General features: G+C 46.5%; 1 protein-coding gene across 1 annotated transcript in view; it reads left to right on the forward strand.

Annotated features, from left to right (window-relative positions):
• Nucleotides 1–444: 444 nt before the first annotated feature.
• The window catches only part of WIPF3 (WAS/WASL interacting protein family member 3), a 59,005-nt gene continuing 33,487 nt past the window's right edge, over nucleotides 445–25,962 (forward strand). The window contains exons 1-2 of the mRNA XM_081101886.1: nucleotides 445–577; nucleotides 18,473–18,622. Of these exons, the coding sequence (XP_080958012.1) occupies nucleotides 18,530–18,622 (93 nt within the window). The 5' untranslated portion in view covers nucleotides 445–577; nucleotides 18,473–18,529. The remainder of the gene's footprint in view (nucleotides 578–18,472; nucleotides 18,623–25,962) is intronic.

Consider the following 25,962-nt stretch of genomic DNA (forward strand, 5'->3'; position numbering starts at 1 on the left):
AGTGTACAGTTCAGTGGCATTAAGAACTCTGCCAGGGCAAGAGGCGACCTTGTCCTCGGGTCCCACCTCTCAGGACACCGCCCGGAGCATAGGAAGGTGCAAAATACTTAGGAATAAACCCGGCGAGGGGTGTGTCCCCCGGCGGCGCTGGGCCCTGTGTCCCCGTCCCGCCCCTCCCCCCCATTCCCACCCCCCACGGCTCAGACTCGGTCCCTGTCCCTCCGAGGCGCGCCCCGCGGCTGGACCCGCCCCCGGCGACCCCGCCCCCGTCCCCCGGCGACCCCGCCCCCCGCGCTGGAGCGTGGCAGGCGTCCCGGCGGCGGCTCCGGGGCAGGAGCCGGCGGAGCAGGTGGGGGCGGCGGCCCCGCCTCCGCGTCCCGGCAGCACCAGAGCCTGCGGCCGGGGAGCGCGCCGGGCGCACCGAGCGCAGCACCGAGAGCAGCGGGCCCAGCAGCCGCGCCGCCTGGAGCTGGGCGCTGCAGAGGGAGCCCGGAGCCCGGAGCCCGGAGCCTGGCGGCGGCGGGGGCGACAGCGGCGGGAACGGCGGCCGGAGCCCGGGTCCTGTCCGGCCCCCGCGGTAGGTAGCGGGTCCGCGCACGTCCGGGTCCGTGACTGAGGGTGGGGCGACCGGCTGTGGCGGCGGCCGCTCGGGCCGTCCCGAAGCGGAGCGACCCCGGGCGGGGGCGGGGATGAGGCGCGCGTGCCCGCGTCCGGGGGACCGTCCCCCGGGCCGTCGTCGTCGGGGCGCCGCGCAGCACTGGACCCGCCGCCTCCTGCCCGCTGCCCGCGGCGCGCGGCCGGAGCCTCCCGCCCGGGTAACGGGATCGCGGAGGAAGGAGGTCACCGCGGGGTGGCCCGGTGACTTCCGCGACCCGGAGCTCCAGGGAGCGGCCCCGAGCGCCCCGGCCGCCCGGCCCGGCCCTCTCCGGAGCCCCCTTCCTCTCTTCCCAGTGTCACCCCAGAACAAAAGGCTGGGGTCTCGCCGAGGCGGGGGCTGCCGCGGGAAGAGCTAGGGAACTGCAGGACTCCGGGTGGCCTTGGGGGTTCAGCAGGAGCCGCCCCAAGAAGGAAGTCGGGCTGCAGATGGGAAGTGACTGGCCCACGGTCACACAGGAGCGCAGGTCTCGGGACTCCCCTCCCAGGAATGGCCACGAATCGGCTTCCAAGTCCTTTGGAGGAGTCGGGGGAGGTGGCAGAGACTCCTCCAGCTCCCCCAATGCACTCCTCAGGCCTGGGGGGCGCACTACGGACCCCGTGGGCGGGCGGGCAGGCACCTGTCGCAGGAGCAGCGCCTTCTGGACGCGGCGCGCCAGCCGCGTGGGGTGCCTGCTGCGGGCGCGGGGGCGGCGTGGGGACCCAGTGTGCGCTGCGCCCCAGAGAGAGGTGCTGCGCCGGGAGCGCTGTGCCCGCCCGGCTGGACGGCCCCCCGGCCGCATCCCGGGCGCGATGCTTGGAAGGAAAGTGACTCTGTAGCAGGACGCTGAGCTCTCAGCCTTGTTCCAGATCGTTGGCTGCAAAAGGAGGGCCTCGTTCGACGTGACTTGTGTGATTTAGAAAGTCCGTGCCCTCGCCTCCTTGCCAGGCTCCTTCGTCTCTTCAGAGGAAGGGTTGGAGGTACATTTCTTGGTCAGCAATAGCGGTTATCCCTGGGACACCAGCCTTCCTGGATTTTTTTTTTTCTTTACCTTTAGGCAAAGCTAATCAAGGTGAGGTTAGAAGAGGGGTTGCCTTTAGGCCTGGTGACGACCTAGAGGGGAGCTTCAGGGGTGCTAGGAAAGTGTGCCCCTCCACCGCTTAGGGGCATGCATATCGAAATGTATGGTTATTCCCTTGAGATTTGTGCACTTAAGTTTTACCTAAATAAAAAAGTAAATAAAATTTTAATGCAGCTTTCCAGTCAATGCATTTTAGAGAGACATTTAAAAACCACAGAATCCAAATCGGGGAAAAATAAAAGGACGGGAGCAAAAGGAATTTGGGGAATTACAGGAAAGGAAATATACACTGCAGGGGGCTTTCCCAAACGCCTTAACGGGCATCCCCTCATATGACACAGTATTGCTGTGCCTTTTTAAGGATGAGAAAATAAAAGGTCATACGGTGAAATGCCTTACTCAGAGGAACCAGAGGTAAGAACCTGGGTCCACAGACTTCACATTCTTTTGTTGTTGTTGTTCGTCCTCACCCGAGGATATTTTTCCATTGATATTTATGGAGAGTATAAGAGAGAGGGAAGGAGAGAGATCTATGTGAGAGAAACACATCGATTGGTTGCCTCCTGCAGGAGCCCCCGACCAGGGCCAGACCAGGGGAGGCGCCTGCCACCAAGTATGTGCCCTTGACCTGAATCAAACCCGAGACCCTTTGGTTCGCAGGCCCACGCTCTCTCCATTGAGCCAAACTGGCTAGGGCCACAGACTTAAATTCTATACATGCAGCCATGAACAGGCTACTTGGGCCACCTGAGTCCGGGCACAGCTGGCTGAGTGACAGCTGAGTGATGGAGACTCGGGGCTGGCTCCCTGCCATGCTCCCCTTTTGTTCCTTTCCAGGAGTCTCCGTTGTTTTCATAGAATTGCGAGTGTGAGATGGTGTCACACAGACCGGAGTTAGGCAGCAGCAGAAGGCATGGAGGCAGTGTGTCTAAGAACATACAGTTTTAGGAGCAGGAGAAAGCCAGCTGGCCCAGCTGGCAACATTCTTCTTAGGAGATGTATTGTTCAGAAACCATATAGTACAGGTTGTGATTTTGCAGTCACACTCACACACACACACACACACACACACACACACACAGAGAGAGAGAGAGAGAGAGAGAGAGGAAGAAGGGGTGGGGGAGAGAATACATAATATAATCTAGAAAAGGTCTGAGAAACCAAAATGTAATTAACTCTAGAAGAGAGCATATAGAGTTTTCACCAGGGTGGATCAGTCAACTTTCTTACAGTCTAGAACAGCGGTTCTCAACCTGTGGGTTGTAACCCCTTTGGGGGTCCAACAACCCTTTCACAGAGGTCACCTAAGACCATCGGAAAACACATATATAATTACATACTGTTTTTGTGATTAATCATTATGCTTTAATTATGTTCAATTTGTAGCAATGAAATTGGGGGTCACCACAACATGAGGAACTGTATTAAAGGGTCGCGGCATTAGGAAGGTTGAGAACCACTGGTCTAGAATTTATAATAATATGTTCATCAACGCTTAAGTTAAAAACAAAACAAAACACAGAGAACTACAAAAGTGACTTGGCAGAAGGAAGGAAATTTGTTTTCTAGCAAACATGATTATGAATACCCATGAAATTTGGTGCAGAAATATTTGAAACTTTAGGGTTCCGTAACATGATACCTAGAGGGGAATGTAGAGGAATGTGTCCTAATATGTGGTCTTGTGATGATCTACTTCTGCCTGCAATTCAGAGCCTAGGGAAGTAGGGACGTGTCTGTTTTACCAGCCAGTTTCTCCCTGCAGAGTTGGATGTTTGGAATGATAATGTCTGGTTTGAAGAACCTGGATGAAGTGGGGCAGCTGAAGAGGTCTCTCTGGGTGAATGGGCTCAGCCGAGTGCCATCAGGCGTGATGATGCATCACCAAGTTATCTTTAGGCGAGTTTTGCCTTGTCACAGTAGCATTCCTGCCATCTGGCTGCTGGAATATTTAGCAAGGAACCGTGATGTTTGACTGACTTTGCTGATGGCATGACAAAACAAACTCGGAGAGGGAACTCTTCAGTCTGAGCTAGGGTTGGTGAGGCAATGATTAATTCCTTTTGATTCAGCCACTGCACAAAACCAAAGAGGCGTGGGGTTCCCAGCTGATGCAGAGCAGGTGTCGCACATGTTTTCTCTGTGGCTTCAGCCAGTTTGCAATTCTAGTCGGGTCTTTCCTTAGACCTGTTCAAGCGGGAACGTGACCCCTTATGCAGCCGGCGACTCATACCGTGCGCTACAGGGTGGACGTGCCAAAGAGATACTGTGAAACGGAGCCGATGTGGCAGAAGCGCCCCATGAGAGTCATGGGGTCCAGGCTCTGTGGAGAAAGGTTTTCAAGTGCATCTTGAAGGAATATTCATTCTGTGTGGGGGCTGTATTCCAGCAAGACGCTGGTTCTGAGAAGGTGGCATCCAGAAATGCGTGCCAGGCCCGTCTGTGGACTGTAAGTCAGCTCCTGGGTGGAGGTAGGAAGAGGCAGGAGCCAGCCTCGGCTCTTGAGCTTCTGAGGACATGAGTGCGTGTCCGTGTGAGTGCACGTGTGTGTCTGAGCAAGGTGTCCAGGCTGCCATCCACTGTGCCTTAAGAGTAAAGGCTCACACATACTGAACCCTTCGTGTGATGGGCCAGGCTAAGAGCTTTGTATGTATGGAATCATCAGACAGCCCTAAAAGGGAATTGGTTCTTATTCCCATTATCAGTTGTGACTGAGAGTCTAAGGGTCACTCAGGATGATCCTGTCACACCCTGTCTGACCTGCCATCAGCCCACTCATAGCCCCCAGGTGCCCTTTACCTGCCTGACTTGTCCTAATTGCACCTGAGCTCCTGGAGGGCAGGTTCTGGGCCCACCTCACCTCTGTTCCCAGCACCTGCACCAGGCCTGGCCATGATGGGGACTGACTGAGTGAGTGAGTGAAGGAAAGAATATCTTTATGATCCAAGATAAAATCCAACTACTTTTTTGTTGTTTGTCCTTTTGACTTTTACTGTCTCATTGCCTTTTATTGATATAGATCATCAGGCATCATTGTATGGACAAGAGGTATCATAGATATCTCCTTATAAAAGAAAAACGCTAAGCTTAGCCTATAAAATCAGAAGGCCTCTGCTTCTTTTAGAAATTAAATATTATTATTTCTTCTTTTGTATGACTCACATGATTCAGACTCCCTGGGTTTGAATCTTGCTTTCATCACTTATTTGTTGTATGATTGTGAGCAAATCACTTAACTGCTCTGTGATTCAGTTTTCCCATTTGTAAAATTGGCATCATCATGATAGTACTTATCTCATACTTAGGGCAAATAAATTAAGATAAATTCAGTACTACGACAGTGCCTCATTCATAGCAATGCTCAATAAGTTAGTGATTCCTTTTTATTATTACCTGATACTTTTAAAAATTGCTTGTCTTAAAGTGGTCCATAAAGCATTTGAGAAGCTTATAAAAATAGGTAGTAAACAACACAAAATTCATAGATAAGAGAACACATGGACTAGAAAATGAGATAAAATCAGAGCTATTTTAGAGAACAAGAATATTTCCTAAGGTGTAGGTACTTTCTAGAAGTGAGTTTACTGGAAGGTCTAATGTAGTTTCTGGAGATGGGATTAAAAATTTTGTCAGAGCTTCCCAGGAGGCAAAACAAAGAGAAAAACACAAAGAGTTGTTACCCGACCCACAGTGACCAGGAGATAAAAACAGATCAGTTACCCAGCTTTTCCTGAGCCTGAAAACTGGAATACCTTTCTCCTCAGGGATCTTCAAAACAGTCACTGTTGCCATAGGGATCTCAGTCTTCAACACGGTCCCTGCCAAGAAGACAATGGGAGCTTTGTGGAAGGAGGCAACAATGAGGCTTTCCTAGAATGTCATTGACTGTCGTTCCGGAGACATAATCCCAGAGCCCAGCCCAGTGAAAGCTGTCTGCGAAGGGCCCCAAGTCTGTGGCTCAAGGTCGTGCGATTTCCTGTTTGTGTCCCTGGGAGCGTAGAAAGACTCTTTCTCCAAAGGTTATCGTTCTTGGGAGAGGCAGGTGAACAAGTCCATTTGAAGAACATGTGTTCTGGCTGTAGCCATTTACGGGAGCCAAGTCAGTTTACCTGGTCCAAAGTGCAAAGGGTGTCATCACCCGAATATGCTCAGTAGCCGGTGAGTGTGTGGGTGAGTTTTCTTAGGACTGGTGGCCCCCTGATCCCCCTTCAGCTGCAGTTTTGTCACAGTTTGGGAAAAGATTCCAGTGCTCTCTACTATCTCTTAAGCCCCTTATTGCTTTCAGTAATTCTTTGTAGTGAGAATAAATAATATTTTTTTAAACTTTTTTTAAGCAACTGAAATAATTGTCATTTTTAGTATCTACGTACTAAAAATGTGGATATGTTGTATATATCCAACATATATACTGTATCAGGATTGAATTCAGTGACCAAAAAAAAAAAAATAAAAATACATCAGGATCTGGCTAAAACAGGTACAAGTCGATTTGTTTTGTGGAATGGCCTTCCAAGAAAGGCAGTCCAGGCCGAGGCAGGAGGCAGGAGCTAAACAATGCTGTCAGAGAGTCAGGCTCTTTCCATCACCTTGGCCTGCAGGACCTCATCCTCAACCTGGTTGCCTCCTGGCCACAGATGGCTGCTGCATCTCTGTGCGTACATCCGTGGACAGGCAGGACGCAGAGGAAAGTGTCAACAGCCAAAGAGTGAGGGCCCTTCTATTAGGGAGGTTTGCTGTTTTACTCAGCAGGTAAGGCCCTCCCACCTACATCTTAGGGACTTCCACCTGCATCTCATTGGCCAGAGTGATGTCACAGGGTTACCCTACATGCATGACAGTCTGAGAGATCACATATTTTTAGCTGAGCAAACTGCAACTGCCACTCCAGCCCCCTCTCAAATTTTAGGGCTTCTGCTATGAGGAAGAAGAGGGTATGGTTGTTGAGGAGCAATCAGCAGTATCAGACACCCGACTGACTTCCTTCGAAAGTACAGGTGACTCCGTAATTTAAAATGAATTTAAATATGTCATACTTTTCTAGCTCTTCATACAGTGAGCATTAGAAAATGAGACACACCCAACTGCCTTATGTCAAGATACCTAAATCGCTATCACCAGCCCTGCTTTCTTGAATTTCAGCTCTAAATTTCCACTTGTCCAAAGTACTTCATATGCTTCAAATTAAACTCACTGTTCCCTGCCCATCCCCCTTACCCCCACACTCACTCCTGTCTTCTCCATTTACCACTCCTTTGGGCACCTCCTCCCCCCCATCCCAGCATCCAAACGAATATCCCCCTTGGCACAATCCATTGCCTACTCTAATTCAAATAAATATCCATCTTCCATCCTACCTATTTGTTGCTTATTCTCCCCGTAATTTATTTTCCACACATGGCCCCTGCAGTGCTGCTTTTAAAAACAGGAATATCTAAAATAAAATTAGTAAATAAAATAGGAATATCTAACATCTTTCCTTTTTTTAAAAAAAAGTCTACAAAATAAAGCTCGAACTCCTTGGCAACCTGGCCCTGTGAGTGCATGCTGCCGTCACTGGTTGCCGCACATGCGCACACAGCAGAGCTCTGCTCATACCCTTCCCACTCCCTTCAGTCATGGAGGGCCTGGCTCAGATGTCTTCTTTGCTTGTTGCTTGTCCATAACCTACGGAAGCAATTAAGTAGATTTTAATGCATGTTTCCAAAGCATTTGATATTTCTATTAATATATTTTTGTCCTGGATTCTGTTTTGCCTGATGTTAATCTGCTGTACCTGTTTTTTAAAAATAATAGCCTTACTGAGGTAAAATTCACATACCCTAAGATTCACTCTTAAAATATACAATATCGTGGTTTTTAGGATATTCCGAGCCACATACCTACACCATCATTTAATTCCAGAACATTTTCATCACCCCAAAAAGAAATCCATTAGCAATCACTTCCCATCCCCCCTCAGCCCTGACAACCCTCATCTACCTTTTATTTCTATGGACTCACCTATTCTGGACATTTTATATAAATGGAATTGTATAGCATGTGGCCTTTTGTGACTGGCTTTTTCACTTAGCCCAATATTTGGGGGGATTATCCATGGGATAGCATGTATCAGTACTCCATTCCTCTTTATTGCTGAGTGATATTTCGTTGCATGGTCACACTGCAGTTTGTTTATCTGCTCATAAGTTGATGGGCATTTGGGTTGTTTCTAGATTTGGGCTTTTATGAAAACATGCTACTGTAAACACTCATGTCTAAGTTTTTGTGTGAGCATATGTTTTCATTTCTCGGAGTGGAATTGCTGGGTCCAGTGATAACTGTTTAACTTTTCAAGGAACTCCCAGACGTTCCCCAAGTGGCTGGGCCATTTGCATTTCACCAGCAATGTATGAGGTTCCACACCAGTGCTCAGTGCCTGCCATGTTTCTCTTCTTTTACTTGCAGAATCTTAAGCATCCTTTTTTTTAAGCTGTGTTTCTTATAAAGAAGATATAAAGCTGATTTTAAAAAGCAGTTTGAGCATCTTTGTCTTTTAGCAAGGGAATTTAATCATTGGAACTGATTTTGTCCTTTTGTGTACCATATTGCTTTATTGTTACTTCTTTTTTTTTCTGACTTTTCCTAGAATAGTGCCTGGCGCTTAGTAACAATTAGATTATGGATTATCTAACTGTGAATAGGAGCCATGTGTCTGTAGATTTATGTATTCATCAAATATATTTGATTCCGGCAATCCATGTTTATGGTGTCACTGAGGGGCTAGCACAGTGTCTAACGTAGAGAAGCAGCTCAGTAAACATCTGCTTCATTGCATTGACTCTGCGGAGTCTGATGTGCTTGTCAGAGGCTGGGTGGAGTAGTGGAAAGTGCACAGACTTGAAGTCAGCTCACTTAGGTTGGGTACCGTTTTGTGATGTCCTGAGTTGCTCTTGGGTGGATCACTTTACATCTTTGAACCTTTGTTTCTTCATCTGTAAATGGGGATAATAACATCTATTGTGCAGAGTTGTGTTTGGGGATGAAAAATAATTCTGCAAATAACAATCAGAGTTCCTAGTACCGGTGATTCACTTAGTCTATGCGATCTATTGATTTGTTAGTGGACCTGCTTAACATAGCTCTCCCCATGTATGTCAGTGTTAAGACATCAATTATGTCTGCCCAGGGAATAAACTTATAGTAAAAATAAATGTCACTGGCCCCTTTGCTATGTGTCTGACATAAATGATCACTGCCCTAATAGCAGGGGACATTTTTTTCCTTATATGGTAGAACTGCCTGTTAATGACAGAAATAGATTTTAAACCTCGAGCATCCCTTAAAGCCATTGTTTATTCCAACACCCTTTTAAATTTTTGAATAAAATATTTTTTATCATGCTGCTCTCCAGAAAATCAGAGGAAAAATAAAGCAGCTTCAGACATAGGTAAGATAGGAGAAGAAAGTGAAACAAACAAAAGAAATAGGTAAGATAGCTGCTTAAAACAAAACAAGTGGACAAACATTTTTCCTAAATTTAAAATGAATTTTTTCACATTCTAACAGTTTCTGCAGGACCTTTTTTTTTTCTTCACCCAAATGTGTATCACCTGAGGTTTTAGAAATTCACCTGCAGGCTTCTCGATGGAGGCTATGGGGGGTCTGAGTTCAGGCCTGTGGTTGTCTTCTTGCACTCCTGGATGCTCAGTGAGTTTGAAGTGAGCCATACAAAAGCGTAGTCATGTTGATATTTTCTGTATCAATTATATTTGCCTGAAAAGGATAGGTCAGGATCCCTGTCCGTAAGATCTAGGGGTGCAGTAGTCTGCGGCTGTTGAAAGAAAGTCACCAATTATTTCAGACCCACGCACCCCCTCACTGTGCTCGCCTGTGTTCTCGCATTTAATGAATGACAAGGATCAATTACCACTGGAGCCAACTCACAAATGATTCATGCCTAATGGGCAATCGTGTCTTAAACCTGTTCGTCGCTGTGCGTTAACCATGTATTAACCGAAGAGTTAAACCAGACAAGTTATAGACTGGTTTGAGAGAATTCTTTTAGTCTGTTCCCGGCTATTTTCTGAGCACGCGTGGTCAGTCATCTCTGACAGGTGTGGGTGCCTCCAGGGGTGATTTCAGCTGCCCTGGGGCAAAGGGAGGGTGGATCTGTGCAGGGCCAGCTCAGCAAGGCCCAGGGTCCGCCTTCAGTACCGTTCTTTATGGATCCAGCAGCTGATCACTGGACCTGATGGTCAAGACAAATTTATGTTTTTCTTTCTTTATCTTTTAGATGTAGAGATGTCTCAATCAGGTAGTGCAAAGAAAGCATTTTAAAAAAATACTTCACAATAATCCCAAGAAGGTAATCCAGAACTTTTATTTTATAAATTCTCTTTTCAGATAGGTAGTCATGCAAGTGAAACATACTTCCAAAAGTGTCAAAAGGATATATGGTGTAAAGCAAGCCTTTCTCACCCCAAATTCTCAGACCGTGTTGTACATTCTTCCAGGGATATTTCATGCACATGTATGTGTATACCTATAAATACATCTACATATTTTTACATATACATGTATCACATAAATAAAGGCATACTCATTCAATGAAGACATGTTCTGCTGCCTGCTTTTTTCACTTAATATAACCTGGAGGTCATTCCATATTGGTATCAGAGGATTACATGTTCTTTGTAACAGCTACCTGGCATGCCATTAAAAGTTATGAACTCTAATTTCATAACTACTTCCCAGTCAATGGGTATATCATTTATTTCCAGCCCTTTGCTATTAAAAAAAAAATGCTGCAATGAATGTCAACATTCACATTATTTCTCACAAGTGTATCAGTAAGATAAATTCCTAGAATTAAAATGTGTATTTTCAATTTTTGATACATTGGCACATTGCCCTTTACAGAAAATAATGTTAATTCATGTTTCCACAGGTAACTATGAGAGTTTTGTCCCCTGCATGCTCTCCAACACACCTTTATCAAACTTTTGATGTTGGCCAGTCTGAGTGAAAACTGGTATCTTGGATTGGTTCTGACCTCATGAGTTAGGTCGAGCCTCTCTCCAGTGTGTTGAAATACCCCTGGTATTCCTTCATCTGTGAACTGTTTGGCCCATTGTTCATTTTTCTGTCAAGTTATTGATGTGTATTATGGTTTTACAGAAACACCTTATACAAGAAATAAAGGAAAATGGCCATTTTACAGCAATTTTTATTTTACTGTAATTTTCTCCCAGTTTGTGAAATGACTTTTTTGTGTTAATGTCATTTTCCTCCAATTTGTGGTATGGCTTTGGCTCTGTTTATTGTGGTTTTATGTCTGTCTGTATGTGCTTAGTTTTGCAGAAACCTGTTCTTTTCTAGTGTTTAGAAAGGCTTTCTGACTTTGAGAACTTTTCTTAAAGTCTCCTGTGTTTTGTCCTAGTGTGCACTGACACTTTGGGACCCCAGCATCCACAGTCTGTCTCCACACTGATAATAAGGCCTACAGTTGAACAGGAACTTCTCCTGTACTTCTCTTCCCTTCTTACTTTAGCTTGTAATATTACTCTTTAACAATCATTGACATGATTATTTTGTCTGTAGACTCACATAGAACTTACATCATGTTCTGGTGCCGAGGTATGTCTGCATCTTTTGCTTGAGTCGTTGGCCTGATCCCTGATATATATATATAGATAGATAGATATCTCTCTCTATAGCTAGCTAGCTAGATAGATATATCTCTATATATCTATATATATATCTATATATCTTCTATTTATTCCCCAAAGCACACTGAGGCAATGGTATTTGGCATTACCTTTGGCCTTGGCAATACCAAGATATCTAAGACAATATCCCTATCTTTGAATCTTTGAGTAGCCTAGAGTTGAGTGAAGGGAGACACACAGGCATGTGAAAAGAAAATTGCCAGAGTGCCTAGAGCCACACAGAATAAAATTGTGGACAGGATATCAGAGGAGCAGTTAGTTGTGCCCAAGGGAGAAGGAACTCTGTGCAGAGAAGCTGGCACCTGTGCATGTTTTAAAGGATTGGGAGGAATTTTCCAGGCGGTGAAGGCCAGCACACTCAGCCTGAATGGCACTGACAAAGGCACAGAGATATAAAGAAAAGGTATGTAAGGAAATGGCGCAGGTGTGGTGTGGGCAGAGGATAGGATGCATGCAGCAGGGTGGAGGATAAGGTTAGAACCTGACTCCATAAAGAGCCTTGAAAGGAGTACATGTTAAAATTAGAGATGCCATTTTTTAGAAGCGTAGCTGTTATGTAAAATGAAGCTTACTTATGAATGTGTAATTAATATCATGTATTTTTAATAAGCCTCGTTCTTATTTTAGCTAATACATAGGCAGCAAAAATATTAACAATAAATGTCAGGAAAGCAATATTTTCTCCTTCCTCCTTTGGGACTCACATGATTTTTAGGGCACTTAGCCATAGTATAAATACTTGAGTTAATGATAAATATTATCAATATCTCCAATTTTCCCTTCACCAAATACTGTTCAAATATTATAATGAATTCGATGAATAATCTGGGAGCAAATTTGCATTTCAATAAGAATTTCATTTTAAGAAGCAATTTATGAGTTCATTGTAGGTGTGACTTACTAGGTTTCATACTAGAGTGTGGTTAAAGTTCGTCTTCCTTTCAGAACTCACATAGACAATCCTTTAGGCATTTCAGCAGATGATTAACTTTAATATCTGGTTAGAGCTGAGCAGATTCTGCCTCAGGAGCTATTGTTGGGGCTGGTGTTTCTCAGGTGTCAGAAGTTCTTCCGTCCCCAGGTGAGAGGTGAGTGGGCACCCCGCTGGGTTTCCCTTTCACTCTTGTGTGTCAATTCCAAGCAAGCACAGTGTGCCACGTCCTGGGTCCAGTCTGCTGAAATTGAGTCCACGAGAAGGTCTTCTCAGGAAAGGATGTAATTCCTGACTGTGTGGGGCAGAGTTTCATCACCCTAGTGTTCTAGAACAGGTCGTTTCAAACTTTGTGGGACAAAAAAATCACTTGATAAGACACCCCCCAAAGATTCTGATTTGTGGGACATTTGGGGACCCCTGAGGATGTCTGATTGTGGGACATTTGGGGACTCCTGAGGCTGTGGCAGATGTGGTCACATTCTTAGCCTCTGATGACAGTGCGTACATCACGGGGGGCCTTTTCATGCAACTGCCTCAAGGGCCCTGGACTGTGCTCACTCCCCACCACTCTGCCCGCCTCCTGCTGATGAGGACTCGGAGCCTCAGGCTCCAAAAGGGGTGGCATGTGTGGGTCATGTGGGTCAGGAATGCTGAATGTGGGAGGCAGGGGTGCTGGTGACCCTAATAAATTCCAAGTCCTCTTCTCTGCCAAAAAATGATTCTGATTCTGGGGTGGAGACTGTGCCTTTCTTACGTGCTTCCACATTCTAGAGCTACTCACTGTTGTCGGCAGACCAGCAGTGTTCTCCTCACTTGGGAGCTTGTCAGAAATGCAGAATCTCCGGCCCCACCTCAGACCCAGTGAATCGGAATCTACATATGAATGCCAGCTCCCCCACGGATTCACTGTCTGACTTAGGGTATCTTTCTTAACCTCTCTGTGCCTCGGCTTTCCCATCTGAAGAATGGGGGTAATAGTATCTATCCGGTTGGAGTGTTTGGGGGCTTAAATAGGTTAATATATGAAAAGCTCTAGCAACAGTGCCTGACACATATGAAGGGCTGTGTCCGCGCTAGCTCATGTTCCTATTAGCTAGAACACAAACACCAAGGATTTTTTATGCTGGGCTTTGTATTAGTATTTCCCCATGCCCTGTCCCCTGCTTATCTGCTTACTCGGGCCAACACGCCCCCACCACCCCAAAAGGCAAAATATTTCCAGGACTTTGTACCATTGAGGACAATGAGAACAGCAACTTCCATGTAGCCTGTATAAGACAGTCTTAACTGGGAGAGGTGGTGCCTGGAGCACGAGATCTTACAGGCGGGAAGTCCCAGGACAAGGGCTGGGCCCAAAGAATTCCATCCTGGAATGATGAGGAAGTGGCCACAGAAAGTGGCCACTCATAAGTCATTGTCATCATCACCTGTAGAGAAGGTGTTTTGTTTTTAAAAATATTCTTTATTATTTTGCTGAAAGCTTTGGCAGCTTTGCCACATGTTTTGTGAGAACCTTTATATTGGTGCCTTGTATGCGCGTGGGCTCACGGGGTCTGATTTTCTGGCTGCAGGGCCCCTTTGATAAATAAATGACTGATGTAGCTTGGCAGGACCCGGCTGAGACCACACCGTGTGAAACGGGCTGCCTCCTGGGGCGCGTCCACCTTGACCAGTGCCGAGGTGAGAAGTCTGTTCTTTTCCCTGACTTCATAGCCAAGAAACAAGAGATGCAGTGGAGCCGTGTCAACACATGGCAGTTAGGAGTGCGTGGAGAACCTTACGTTCAGATCCCCACTGAAATGTACTGTTAGAACCAGCAAACGCTGCTTCTGTCACATAGAGGCAGTAACCCTTCATGCTTACATGTTTTTAAATAGGCCCGTGTTCTATTTGTGAGCAGCTGTAATCCGACAAACCACTCTTGCGGGGGAAAGTGAGTGTGAGAAGAGCAACTGGTATGTGAAAGTGCTCACCGTGAGTTATTCTTTCTCTGCAGTTACTCACAGACTGCAGTGGTGGGCATGGAGTAGGCGGTGGTGGGAGGATGATAAATACAGCTTCCAGTGACGTCTGCCGAGGACCTGTATTCTGTTCTTCTTATATACGGTCTTCGTTTTAATTCTGATAACAAACTAAGAATTGAGCATTATAGCTATTTTGCAAATAAAATAAAAAACGAGGCCTGCTGAGTTCGGTGACTTGGCCCCAGCTGTGCAGCTGGGAAAGGCAGAGGCAGAGGCAGAAGCAGAAGGCAGGTCTGTATGACACGAAGACCAGCCGGTCCCCTGTATTCGGGGTCTCACATGGGGGTGCTGTTCATTCTCTTCCCCCGCCTCCCTCTAACGGTGCAAGAATGTTGACCCTGCGTCTCCACGCTGTTCTCCAGTGTTATTTCATGCATCGGGAGAAAATAGAAAAGCTTTTGAGAATCTGGCGTTTTTATGCTAGGCACTTTTTCATGCATTATGGAGAAAAATAGCATTTTTCCAATGTGTCGGGAGAGCACAGGGCATCGGAGAGCGCCTGGGTGCAGCCTGCGACTTCCTGGCACTCTGCATGCTTCCAGACTGTTAGGTTTGAACAAACTCTTCCCTCCCTAATTGCTTAATTACTATCCCTGTCAGGAAAGAGCCTTCGCAGCCATCAAGTGCCGCATATAAAAATACTCTTTCATCTCAGCGTTTGAAAAATCACTCCTGTGATTTCAGCAAGAGGGAAGCCCAGTGGTACCTAACCATTCTCAGATTTCTGAGGATAAACGAGGTGGGCAGCAAGGATGCTTAGCTTAGGGGACGTGAGTGGCAGAATTACACTCACCTGGATGAGGTCCCTGTCACTTGGAGGGTCTCAAAACGATTTTTAAATCTTTGCAAAATGGAAGCAGAGAAGTAAGATGGCCTGAATGATACCAAGTGAGTAAAGCAAGAAATGAGGTTTGGGAATCTGAAAGGCTAGGGCTTTAACTCAGCTCGGGCACGCTTTCTGAAAGTTGGTAGAAACTACCTGCATCGTGTGGTCTCTCCTATGGAAATGCCGGCGTCTGCCAGGGAGTTGCTGAGAGGATTAACCAGAACAGTGGATTATTAGCGCCTGATCCAGTGCTGAGCACACGGAGGGGGTTCAAGAATTACACAGTCGATGTCATTGTTCACGGATTCCATAGTCTGCTCATCGCCCACTCGCTGAACTGTACTTGTCGCCTCGAAGTCAGTACTCACAGGCGCCTTCACGGTCAGTGGGAGACGTGTGCAAAGTGGGGGAAGCTCGCGTGCCCCGATGCAGACATGGCAGCTGAGGTCCTACACGGCGACCCCCGCCTCCTTGTTGCGGCTCCCATGCTGTAAACTAGTGTCTTTTACACATTCTGTTCAGTGCCACGCTGTTCAGATGTGGGTGCTTATTGGTGGTGGTTGCACTGTTTTAAATGGCCCTCCTAGCGTAATGTCCAGGTTCCGTCCAGTGTTCTTGAGTGGAGGGAGGCTGCGGTTTGCCTGATGGAGACAATGTGTGTGAGAGGTAAGCTTCATTCCATCATGAGGGACAGTGCTGTTGGCATGAATGTTAATGTAACAACAGCAGATACCTATCTATAAGGTCTCTGGAAGCAGGAACACACGTGAAATGAGATTATAATTTAATGCGGTGACAAAAATCTTGTAAATGTTTGTCCACAGGAACCTAACCCTGTGTACCTCCTAGGAGCAATGGTTCAGGATTTGTTAACTCGGCGATCATGACAACTTTATAAAAACATACCTCCCGCAAATGATGAGAATTCACTATAACCCACTTAGTTCCTGTGTTAGGCAGGTTAAAAATGAGTGGCTATAACAAATTAACTTTAAACTGTAGCTTAACACAGAAGTTTATTTTTCAGGTATTTAAAGTCTAATCCGGTGTTTAAAAGTGAGTCAGGAGCCCAAATTCTTGACATCTTTTGGATGGGGAAAGAGAGAGTTGTAGGTAGGTCTTTATGGACCAGCTTCCAGGTGGAGCGCATCACTCTGCCTTCTTTCTATTGGCCAGAGGTCAGTCACCTGGTCACAATTAACTGCAAAGGAGGCTGGGAAATAGTACCTAGCTGAGTGCTCCGGGGTTCCGTGAACAGCTCAGCCACAGTGCTCCTAAGGTTACTTACTACCTATGGCCATTTTTCCTTAGATAAATGGCGAAACCCGTAGGTAAGAAACATTTACCTTTTCAAAGTTCCTCTTTTAATCTCTTTCCAGTTCATCACCAGGGGAAGCAAGTCTTTGTCTTCTCATCTGTCTTGGATAAAAGATGGAATCCTCACATAATGAGACTCTCTGCATATTTTCTCTTGTTCTATTAATACTTCAGCCAACCTTTCAATACCTACTATACATTGTTGGCTGCCGTTCTTTTTGGCACTGAATAAAGGATCACATAAAGAATGCGCCCAGTGCCTTCTATGAAAGAAAGGGTTAAAATACAAATAACTGATCATTTGTTTTTGTTCCAACTAAATTGCGGACTCAACATCCAACTTGCTTCAGCGTTCAGCCAGTAAAATGCCGGCTTGGTGTGACCCTGCGTTACTGAGTGTATTAGGTTGTGTACTAAACACGTCACCGACGCCACCAGGAAGAAGTACCTGCTGCCCTATGGGATCTCTGCCCAAGTTCACTGTAGTTTCATGTTGGGGACTCTGATGAGTATTGTTTTTCCGGTCTTTCTGTCCTGGTGTTACTGTCGAGGGAAGAGGCAGTGGCACAGTAATTATCTGGCTTTAGTAGGGGGGGGACACTTCCTAAGAAAACTTTGGTCGCCCACAATGATCAGCTCATGCACATCTTTGGGACTCTTATGAAACTATCATGGACTTTTTCCACAAAAGAAAGATGAACTTTAAATTACATATATTTTTTAAATTTTGTACAATTTTAGGGGAAGTCTTAACCCTGCTGAAAACAAGGTGGTTCTGACCTTAGAATATTATCATGGAAATTAATGTGACCAGCCTGTCACATAGCAGCCAAACAGAACTAACATGTACTACATAAGCAAAACGGTAGCCCCTGCTAAAAATCAGGCACCGTGTTACATAACTGCTCTTTACTGCAAGGAGATAAAAGTATTAGCAAGGAATAATACAGGTGCCAGAGGGCTTCAAAGTTGAAGAAGCGGGCACAGGCCTTTTTCTGACCTTCCAGTGACTACAGAGACAAAACCAAAACAAACAAACAAGAAAACACCACAAAACACAAATTTACCCCTGTGCAGGTCTGATGTGTATTTCTGTTCGTGCTTTAATTGTGTTTAGAGTCTCACATAGGTTTTCCTCCTTCCTGTAAACTGTGGGACTTGCCTTCAGTGTGGGTTTTAAGCCTTTGCCACGTGCCTTGATAAGGATCTAGGGCGCGCGCACGCACACGCACATGCACACGCACACACATGCACATGCACACACACACTTATAGGAGCTCAGGTGTCTTACAATATGAACTGTTTGAAACATAAGTGTGTTTGCAGAATGGCGGCAAGAAGCCCTCTATGTAGCAAACCAGTTATGATGCTTTTGCAGAAAGGGGCCTGCTCGCACCCAGATGATTGTATAGAAGCCACAGAGGGACAGCAATACAGTAAGAGCTGCCGGGAGAGGAGGGAGCAGGAGAATGAGTGATGCCCTTTAGGGCCCTGCTTGAGGCTGGTACCATGAGTAATGTGGCGCCCGCGACCTGCAGAAAAGGTTACATTTCATTCGTGCGCTCTGCTTAGGGGACGGGGAACGTGTGCAGAATGTTTTTTTAAATGCGTCAGAAATGATAAAACTAAAAGTGTAATGCGAAGGAGGTAGAAATCCGTTATTTGGAAAGATCATGGAATGAGGTGTTGCTATTTATGTATTCTATTAATTTTGATACAGAAATAGCTGCATTTTATCAGTTCCGTCTCCAAATTCTCTCAAGAATCTGGCTGCTCTTTCAGTCTCCAGCACTGGGCACAATGCCTGCCTCACAATAGACACACTGTATTTATTGAAAGAGAGAAAGGAAGAAAGGAAGAAGCCATAATATCTGTATGTCTGCATGACATGAAGTACCTGTGCATGAATAAAGACGTTCGCGTTTAAAACTCTCTTCTCTCCTTTTCAGAGCAGAAGCCATTCTCTTGGGACCATTCACAAGCAAGAGACACCAACGCCGTGACATATGCCAGTGCCACCGCCACCCCCACCTCCTCCTCTACCTCCACCTCCCCCGCCTCTGGGAGCTCCTCCCCCTCCCCCGCCATCAGCACCCCCGGTAAGGCCTGTTTTTCTGTCTCATTGACTGTCCTGCATAAGCTGCTTTGAATACACTTGAGCAGAAGGTTTTACATGTTCAGAACCAGCCACCACTGATCTCCCCTGTGACAGGTGGCATCTCAGGTAGCTGGTCCTGGCGGCTCCAAGGTCTGATTCCCAAAGAGGCTGGCCAGGTCTCTCTCTACCTAGTCCTCGGCCACCCCGACCCTCAACCTCAGTGTCTCTGTCTACAGACCTCTAGGTAATTTCTCCTCTGATTCCTGCTGCTCCATGCCAGCTTCCTGGGTCTCCCTAATCGGCTTTTCCCTCTCACTGGAAACCTCTGAAGGGTGCAGCCAATGAGACGTGCCGCAAAGTCAGGTTCCAGTGTGTACTTGGCTGGTGGTAACGATAGCTCGGGCTTCGGTTGCGTGGTGCCGGGCCCACGTCAGGGAAGTGTCCTACGAAATGCCACAACAAAATAGAAATCTCTAAATGAAATGTCCCTCTCCACGCCAGGCCATTTCATCTGTGTTGCCGGATGCTCTCTCTTGGTTTAATAGTTTGGTCTGGGCGTAGGGTAGGAGAGGCACGGAGAGGGTGGTTATTTAGTCTGAGAACAGGAATTCTCAGCGTTGGCACCACTGACATTTGGGGCCAGATCCTTTCTGTCGTGGAGGGCTCTTCTGTGCCCTGTAGGGCGCTTAGCAACAGATGGCCCCTGTTCTCAGTGGGAGATGGAAGATACGGATGCCATGGCGATACGGCACGCGGGGCAGGGCTGGTAGGGATGCTGTGAGCCAAGTCAGCTGAGCCGGGAATTGAGCCTCACCCTCCATGCCATCCTCCCCCACTGTGCATTCTGCCCCCCAGGGGTGGATGGCATGACCTCAGGTGTGCGGGTGATGTGACTATGGCAGTGTCGGTTAGGAGGTCCCCAATGCATGGCCACAGGCTGCCAGGAGAGCCCGAGTGTGCCTGGACACTCCCTATGATGTTACCTGTGCACACCCTCCGTATCGGAATTACCACGGACCTAGACCTGCCTGAAACTTGGCCCTTGCCCTGGAAAAGAATGGAAAGAAATCACATAGATGAATTCCATATGAAAGCTCTCCAACCAGGGTATAGAAAGTGTAGGAGTCAGTTGGAAGTTCCACTGCTGAACTTGACCCCACGAGGGATAAAGGAGATGGACAGTTTATAAGTAAAGGAAACATACATGGAACTGTCATAGGGATCTTGCGCAGACTGGCTAGCACCAAGAAATGCAACTTATAATCACTTCAAACACCACAATCCACCCGTAAGCTTCGCCAGAATAAGTAAACTTATCAACACCTTCATTATTGGGGATTTGGGGAAATAAGCCCTTTTTTAAAACTTTGCTGGTGACACACAAATACCTGGAACTCAGTGTTCAGTGAACCTTTCTGGAGTGTTCTCTGGCAGAAAACAATGGTCTTAAGCGTATCATACTTTTCCCCTGGAAATCCAGTCGTTTTATTTTTGAGGCTGATACAAAGATTAACCCTAAAGGGACCAAAAGGAATTTATCCAAGGATGTGCAATGCCATTTATTCTAGTGAAAAATTCAATCTTATGAGCACTGTGTGAAATGTGGTAGGCCATGCTGGTAATTAAAAATTGCATTATGCCACAGTGGTAATTAAAAATTATATTTATAACTATGCCAATTATGGAAAGTAGACACGGAGTGGTGGATTAAAAACACAATGAAGTTAGCTATGTAATATATGTAATAGCAGAGATCAGAAGAGAATTTTTAATTCTGATAAACTTTTATTAGGGAATTCTTTTTCTTTTTTTTTTTTTGGATTTTTTTTTAATTAAATCTTTATTGTTCAGATTATTACATTTGTTCCTCTTCCCCCCCCATAACTCCCCTCCTCCCAGTTCCCGCCCCACCCTCCGCCCTCACTCCCCACCCACTGTCCTCATCCATAGGTGCACGATTTTTGTCCAGTCTCTTCCCGCATCTCCCACACCCCTTTCCCCCCCAAGAATAGTCAGTCCATTCCCTTTCTATGTCCCTGATTCTATTATAATCAACAGTTCATTCTGTTCATCGGATTATTTATTCACTTGATTCTTAGATTCACTTGTTGATAGATGCATATTTGTTGTTCATAATTTGTATCTTTACCTTTTTCTTCCTCTTCCTCTTCTTAAAGGATACCTTTCAGCATTTCATATAATCCTGGTTTGGTGGTGATGAACTCCTTTAGCTTTTCCTTATCTGTGAAGCTCTTTATCTGACCTTCAATTCTGAATGATAGCTTTGCTGGATAAAGTAATCTTGGTTGTAGGTTCTTGGTGTTCATCACTTTGAATATTTCTTGCCACTCCCTTCTGGCCTGCAAAGTTTCTGTTGAGAAATCAGCTGACAGTTGTATGGGTATTCCCTTGTAGGTAACTGAGTTTCTTTCTCTTGCTGTTTTTAAGATTCTCTCTTTATCTTTTGCTCTTGGCATTTTAATTATGATGTGTCTTGGTGTGGTCCTCTTTGGATTCCTTTTGTTTGGGGTTCTCCGTGCTTCTTGGACCTGTAAGTCCATTTCTTTCACCAGGTGAGGGAAGTTTTCTGTCATTATTTCTTCAAATAGGTTTTCAATATCTTGGTCTCTCTCATCTTCTGGCACCCCTATAATTCTGATGTTGGTACGCTTGAAGCTGTCCCAGAGGCTCCTTACACTATCCTCGCATTTTTGGATTCTTTTTTCATTTTGCTTTTCCGGTTGGGTGTTTTTTGCTTCCTCGCATTTCAAATCATTGACTTGATTCTTGCGCTCCTCTGTTCTGCTGTCGGGAGTCTGTATAATATTCTTTATTTCAGTCAGTGTATGCTTAATTTCTAGTTGGTTCCCCAATATAACATCGAGGGTCTCATTAGTTTTCTTGTAGATCTCATTAAGTTTATCGGCGGCTTCTAAACAGTTCTTGAGAGACCTTAAAAGTGTGGTTCTGAACTCTATATCTTCCATTGACAATTTTGTCCTGTTTCTTTGTCTCCGCATTTTGTTATGCTTCCTTGGTGCACCCCCTAGTGGTCTTTGTTCGTGGTCTTATAGTTAAATCTTGATTGTTGTAGCTAATTCCAGGGAGGGTTTGACCTCCAGGCCAAGTGGCTATGAGAATCAGCTGTGTCAGCAGTGAGAGAACTTCTGTCCTCTAGGGAGGTGCTAATCTGGCGTTTGCCTGAGGCTATCCGGCAAATGCCTCTGTGCAGGGCTTGGGCGGGGCGGGTCCACAGGATCAACAGGGTGGGCCGGAGAGAGCAGTATGGCGGCTCTCAGTCCTGTCCCCAGGGGCTCTGCCTCTCTGAGTCCCAGCAATGGCTGCAAACCTCGGAGAGAAAGCTGCACTTGCTCTGACCGAAACCAGACAGTCGAGCTTCTCCCGTTTGAGTCTGGGTCCCTAAAGACTCTCCCGGATCTGGAGCTCAGAGTCTGCGACTCCCTCCCGATTGAAAACGCCAACCGCGCCCTCCGCCGCCAGCCCGCTCCGCGCACTCCGCACCTCAGAATTTGACTTCAGCACTGCGCCTCCTCTGAGTGTCCGTATGCGTTTCTCTTTCCTCCTAGTTGTAGGACTTCCACTCAGCCAGCGTTCCAGTGGTTTTGGGTGATGTCCGTTCCGTCTTTTAGTTTCACTTTTGAAGTAGTTGTTCAAAGCAGCAAACTCCGGCGTTAACCTATGCCGCCATCTTGGTTCTCCTCCGGGAATTCTTTTTCTTGAAAGACATTTAAGTCCATGGTCCAGTGTTTGTGTAGCCTGCAAGCTAAGGATAGTTTTCACATTTTCAAATGGTTGAAATAAAAATAATACTTTGTGACATATGAAATTATATGAAACTCAAATTTCGGTTCGTGAGTAAAGCTTTATTGGACCTCAGCCATGCTCACTCATTTACATATTGTCTATGGCTGCTTTTATGCTGCCATAGCAGAACACCAATTAAACAACTTGTTATTCCTCCCAACAACAACAAAAAAATTCCGTTTTTGTCTCTACGCAACCTATAGTGTTAAAATTGTACTCAGTGATTATTATTATTATTAATTGTTATTCTATTTTTTGTTTCATCAATAAAAATTTTATGGAACTTTGTAAAGTACTTACATAAAATCCATGATTTCTCCTCTTGGCGCACAATGCCTACAATATTTATTGCCTGGCCCTTCATGGGAAAAGTTTGCCAACACCTGTCCTACGGGACGGCTGGCTTCTTCCAGCCTTCCTGGGCTCAGCAGCCAGGGACCTTGCATTAGGCCATGTGCCTCTCTGCATCCCTTTTCAAGGACTCCCCATCCCCCTCGTGACAGTCGCCCGTTCCACCCACACGGTCTGGCCCCTCCCTGCCTGTCTGTCAGACCTCGTACTGTGCGCTGTCCTCGTGTCTTCTACTCTGAGGCGTGAGCATAGCTGTGCTGTTTGCCTGGAAACCCTTTCTGCTCAGCTCTGCTCAGGTGTCACTTCCCTGGAGCATCACTTCCTCACAACCACACTGGAATGTATAACGTACATGCACACCCTCCTCACAGCACGCATCAGTTTTTAATTCTGTTTATTGGACTGGAGTCCGCATTTTATGGGTTGTAGTCTCTCGGTTCCTAGCACCTGGCTCACACCAAGCACTCCGCTCATTGACCGAATGAATGAATGAATGAACGAATGAATGAATGAATGAACATCTGTGTAAATAGAGCTCAGAAGTGGAGCTAACCCTCTTCATAACCAGTGCTCAGGACTGTAAACATCCATGCTATGGACCAGCATGGCCGATTACTACATGCAGTCTTTGATTAATATATGTAATCTTTGTGTGACATGTCTGATGGTCTGTAATGAAAAGCGTCCTGTCTGGCTTCACCTTAGCTCGGGAAGATCTGGGGCTTAGACCAGGGCTAAAAGTTTTTGGTTTCTTCCTTCTACCTCTCACCTCTCCCTTCCTGCCCCTCCCATCCTGGTCTCCACCTCTTCTGTAGTGAGCATCTTCTCTTTTTCCAAGAACGTGGGCGTAATCAACCAGAAGAAGGACCAGTGGAGCCTGCCGATTTTTGGAGCAGGCTTAAACCCAACAGTCCTCGCCATCCTGTTTCACTATTTTTCTTGCCCCCTAGCTCCCCTGTCTTTTGAGTTCTATTCTGTTTCTCATTCATTTAAAATCCAGTAACAATATAAAATTGCCTGCGTGGTACATTGGTCCACTTATAATTATATTGTCATTGTTGCTTTGGTTACAGGATGTCGCTTTTTAAAAATATCTAAAATATATATATATTCAAGTGTTTGATTTTGCAATGCAGTAGAATTTGACTGAACTTTTGTTTTCTGCTTGGACCCCCGGGTAGTGTCCGAGATGAGAGAACAAGCGTGGTGACAGCCTGTGATTTGTTTTCTCGTCACGATCACATAACACTGTCTCCACACGAGGAAGGAAATAGATGCGCCTCTGCCCAGCTGATAGGTTCTTTGGAGTTGGGTTCCCCAGGCAAAGCCTAACAACAGGGCTGTAAGTTTTTGTAGCATTATTTTTCAGTGTTGCTGTGCAAGTTCACAAGCATCCTAAGGAGGAAACCGTTCTTTATTTAAAACAAAGGGGCCCTGGCCTGCGTTGCTCAGTGGTTTGAGCATCGTCCTTTGCACCAAAGCGTCTCTGGTTCTAGTCCCTGTCAAGAGCACGTACCTGTGTTTGCAGGTTCGATCCCCAGCCCAGGTCAGAGAGAGTGTGGGAGGCAACCAATCCATGTGTCTCGCTCACATTGATGTTTCTTTCTCTTTTTCTCTTTCTGGCCCTCTCTCTTTCTCCCCCCTCCCTCCCTCCCTTGCAGTCTCTCTAAAAAATCAATGGAAAAAATATCCTCTGGTGAGGATTAACAGAAAACAACAAAACAAAGGGGAAACTGGCTTGCTAACCATTTATTTACCATGAGAAGCAAACCTCCCAAGTTAGGAAGACACCCTGGTGCCGTGTATTTCTGCCTGCCTCTTCCGGGGGTGAAGTTTAAAAATGCGTAAGGGAAATGACAATGAAAGGCATATTGTGGCCCCTCGCCGGCCGTCCGTTCCCTCCTTCCTGTTTGCCAGTCTTTGCATCCAGGCGACTCTGTGAGATGATGCTTCTCCTTGTAGTCTGAGGGTCGCATGGCGCATGGGCGAGGTGGGCCTTGCACTGGGTCAGGAAATGCCAGCTGTGGTCACACTGGGACGGTTCCCAGCATCTCTAGGAGGCAAGAGCCCATGTGCTGTACAAAACCATGTCAATCTGTTAACCGAAAACGCGTAAAATGGAGTCTTATCTGAAACCCCACCAGAGCCTTTTTCCATTTTGTGTTTGCTTTGTTTTAAAAAAAGCTACGTGGAAGGGGGCTTAGCAGAACTGTGTATTTCCCTACATTCTGCAAACGGTAATTTGCATGTTTACTGATGCATTGGGAATAATGAGAGGCTTAAAACATCTTAAATGCTGTCACTCACTTAGGTTCCCCCAACACTGGTGCTTTGATTAGTGCCATTAATAAGGGACCGGGGACAGTTACCCAGGGTTGCCAGTGGCCCCTGGGATAAGGAGAAGGCTTTTGCATTAGGCCAAGCTATTGGGATATAGTATTACATTTGTTCTCTGCTTAACAGTTGGCAAAACTACACCTTTGTCCTCCAGTCCATTTAAAAACTTAATTCTCCCCCTGGTTGGCGGGCTTGCACCTGCCAGCAGAGCAGCCAGGCCGTCTCAGTGAGGAACCCGGGAGAGGTGTGGCGGACCTGCCACTCACGCGTCCAAAGGGCCATTCAGGGCGTATGGAAATGCGTTTCTTTCTCTCAGCCCTGAGCTGGGAGGGGCTGCGGGGACAAAGAGGCGGAGGCTGCGGTGTGTGCTGGCGGCACCCTGTGCACTCCTCAGGCCCGGGCGTGGTGAGAAAAGCCTGCCAGCGCTTGATAAAGGCCTTTATCAAATGTCCTGGGTGCCCAGGCCCAGCAGCCGCTCTCGCTCGGCGTCTGAGCCCAGGGAGGTGGCAGGAAGGTGCCACGCGAGGTACGAGGCCATCGGACCGTGCACGAAGACCTCTGCCACCTCTAGCAAGGACTGCTCACCAAAGCTTTCATTGACCCCGAAGATGCTGGCTCTTGGCCTTTGAAATCTTTAGAATTATAATGTCACTAACAATTCTATACAACTGCCCCTGGACACTCCCCTACCCAGGGTGTCTTTCCCTACGTGCACTATTATACCTGGGGGGCCACCTCGGTTTGGAGCAGGGATCTTTGGGACAGGGACTTCTTCCCCAAACCACTAAACCGCTGTCCTTTCATCCAGACCTGCCCCCACCCCTTGAA

This window comes from Myotis nattereri (assembly GCF_964212035.1).
Source record: "Myotis nattereri genome assembly, chromosome: 11".
NCBI classification, from domain to species: Eukaryota; Metazoa; Chordata; class Mammalia; order Chiroptera; family Vespertilionidae; genus Myotis; species Myotis nattereri.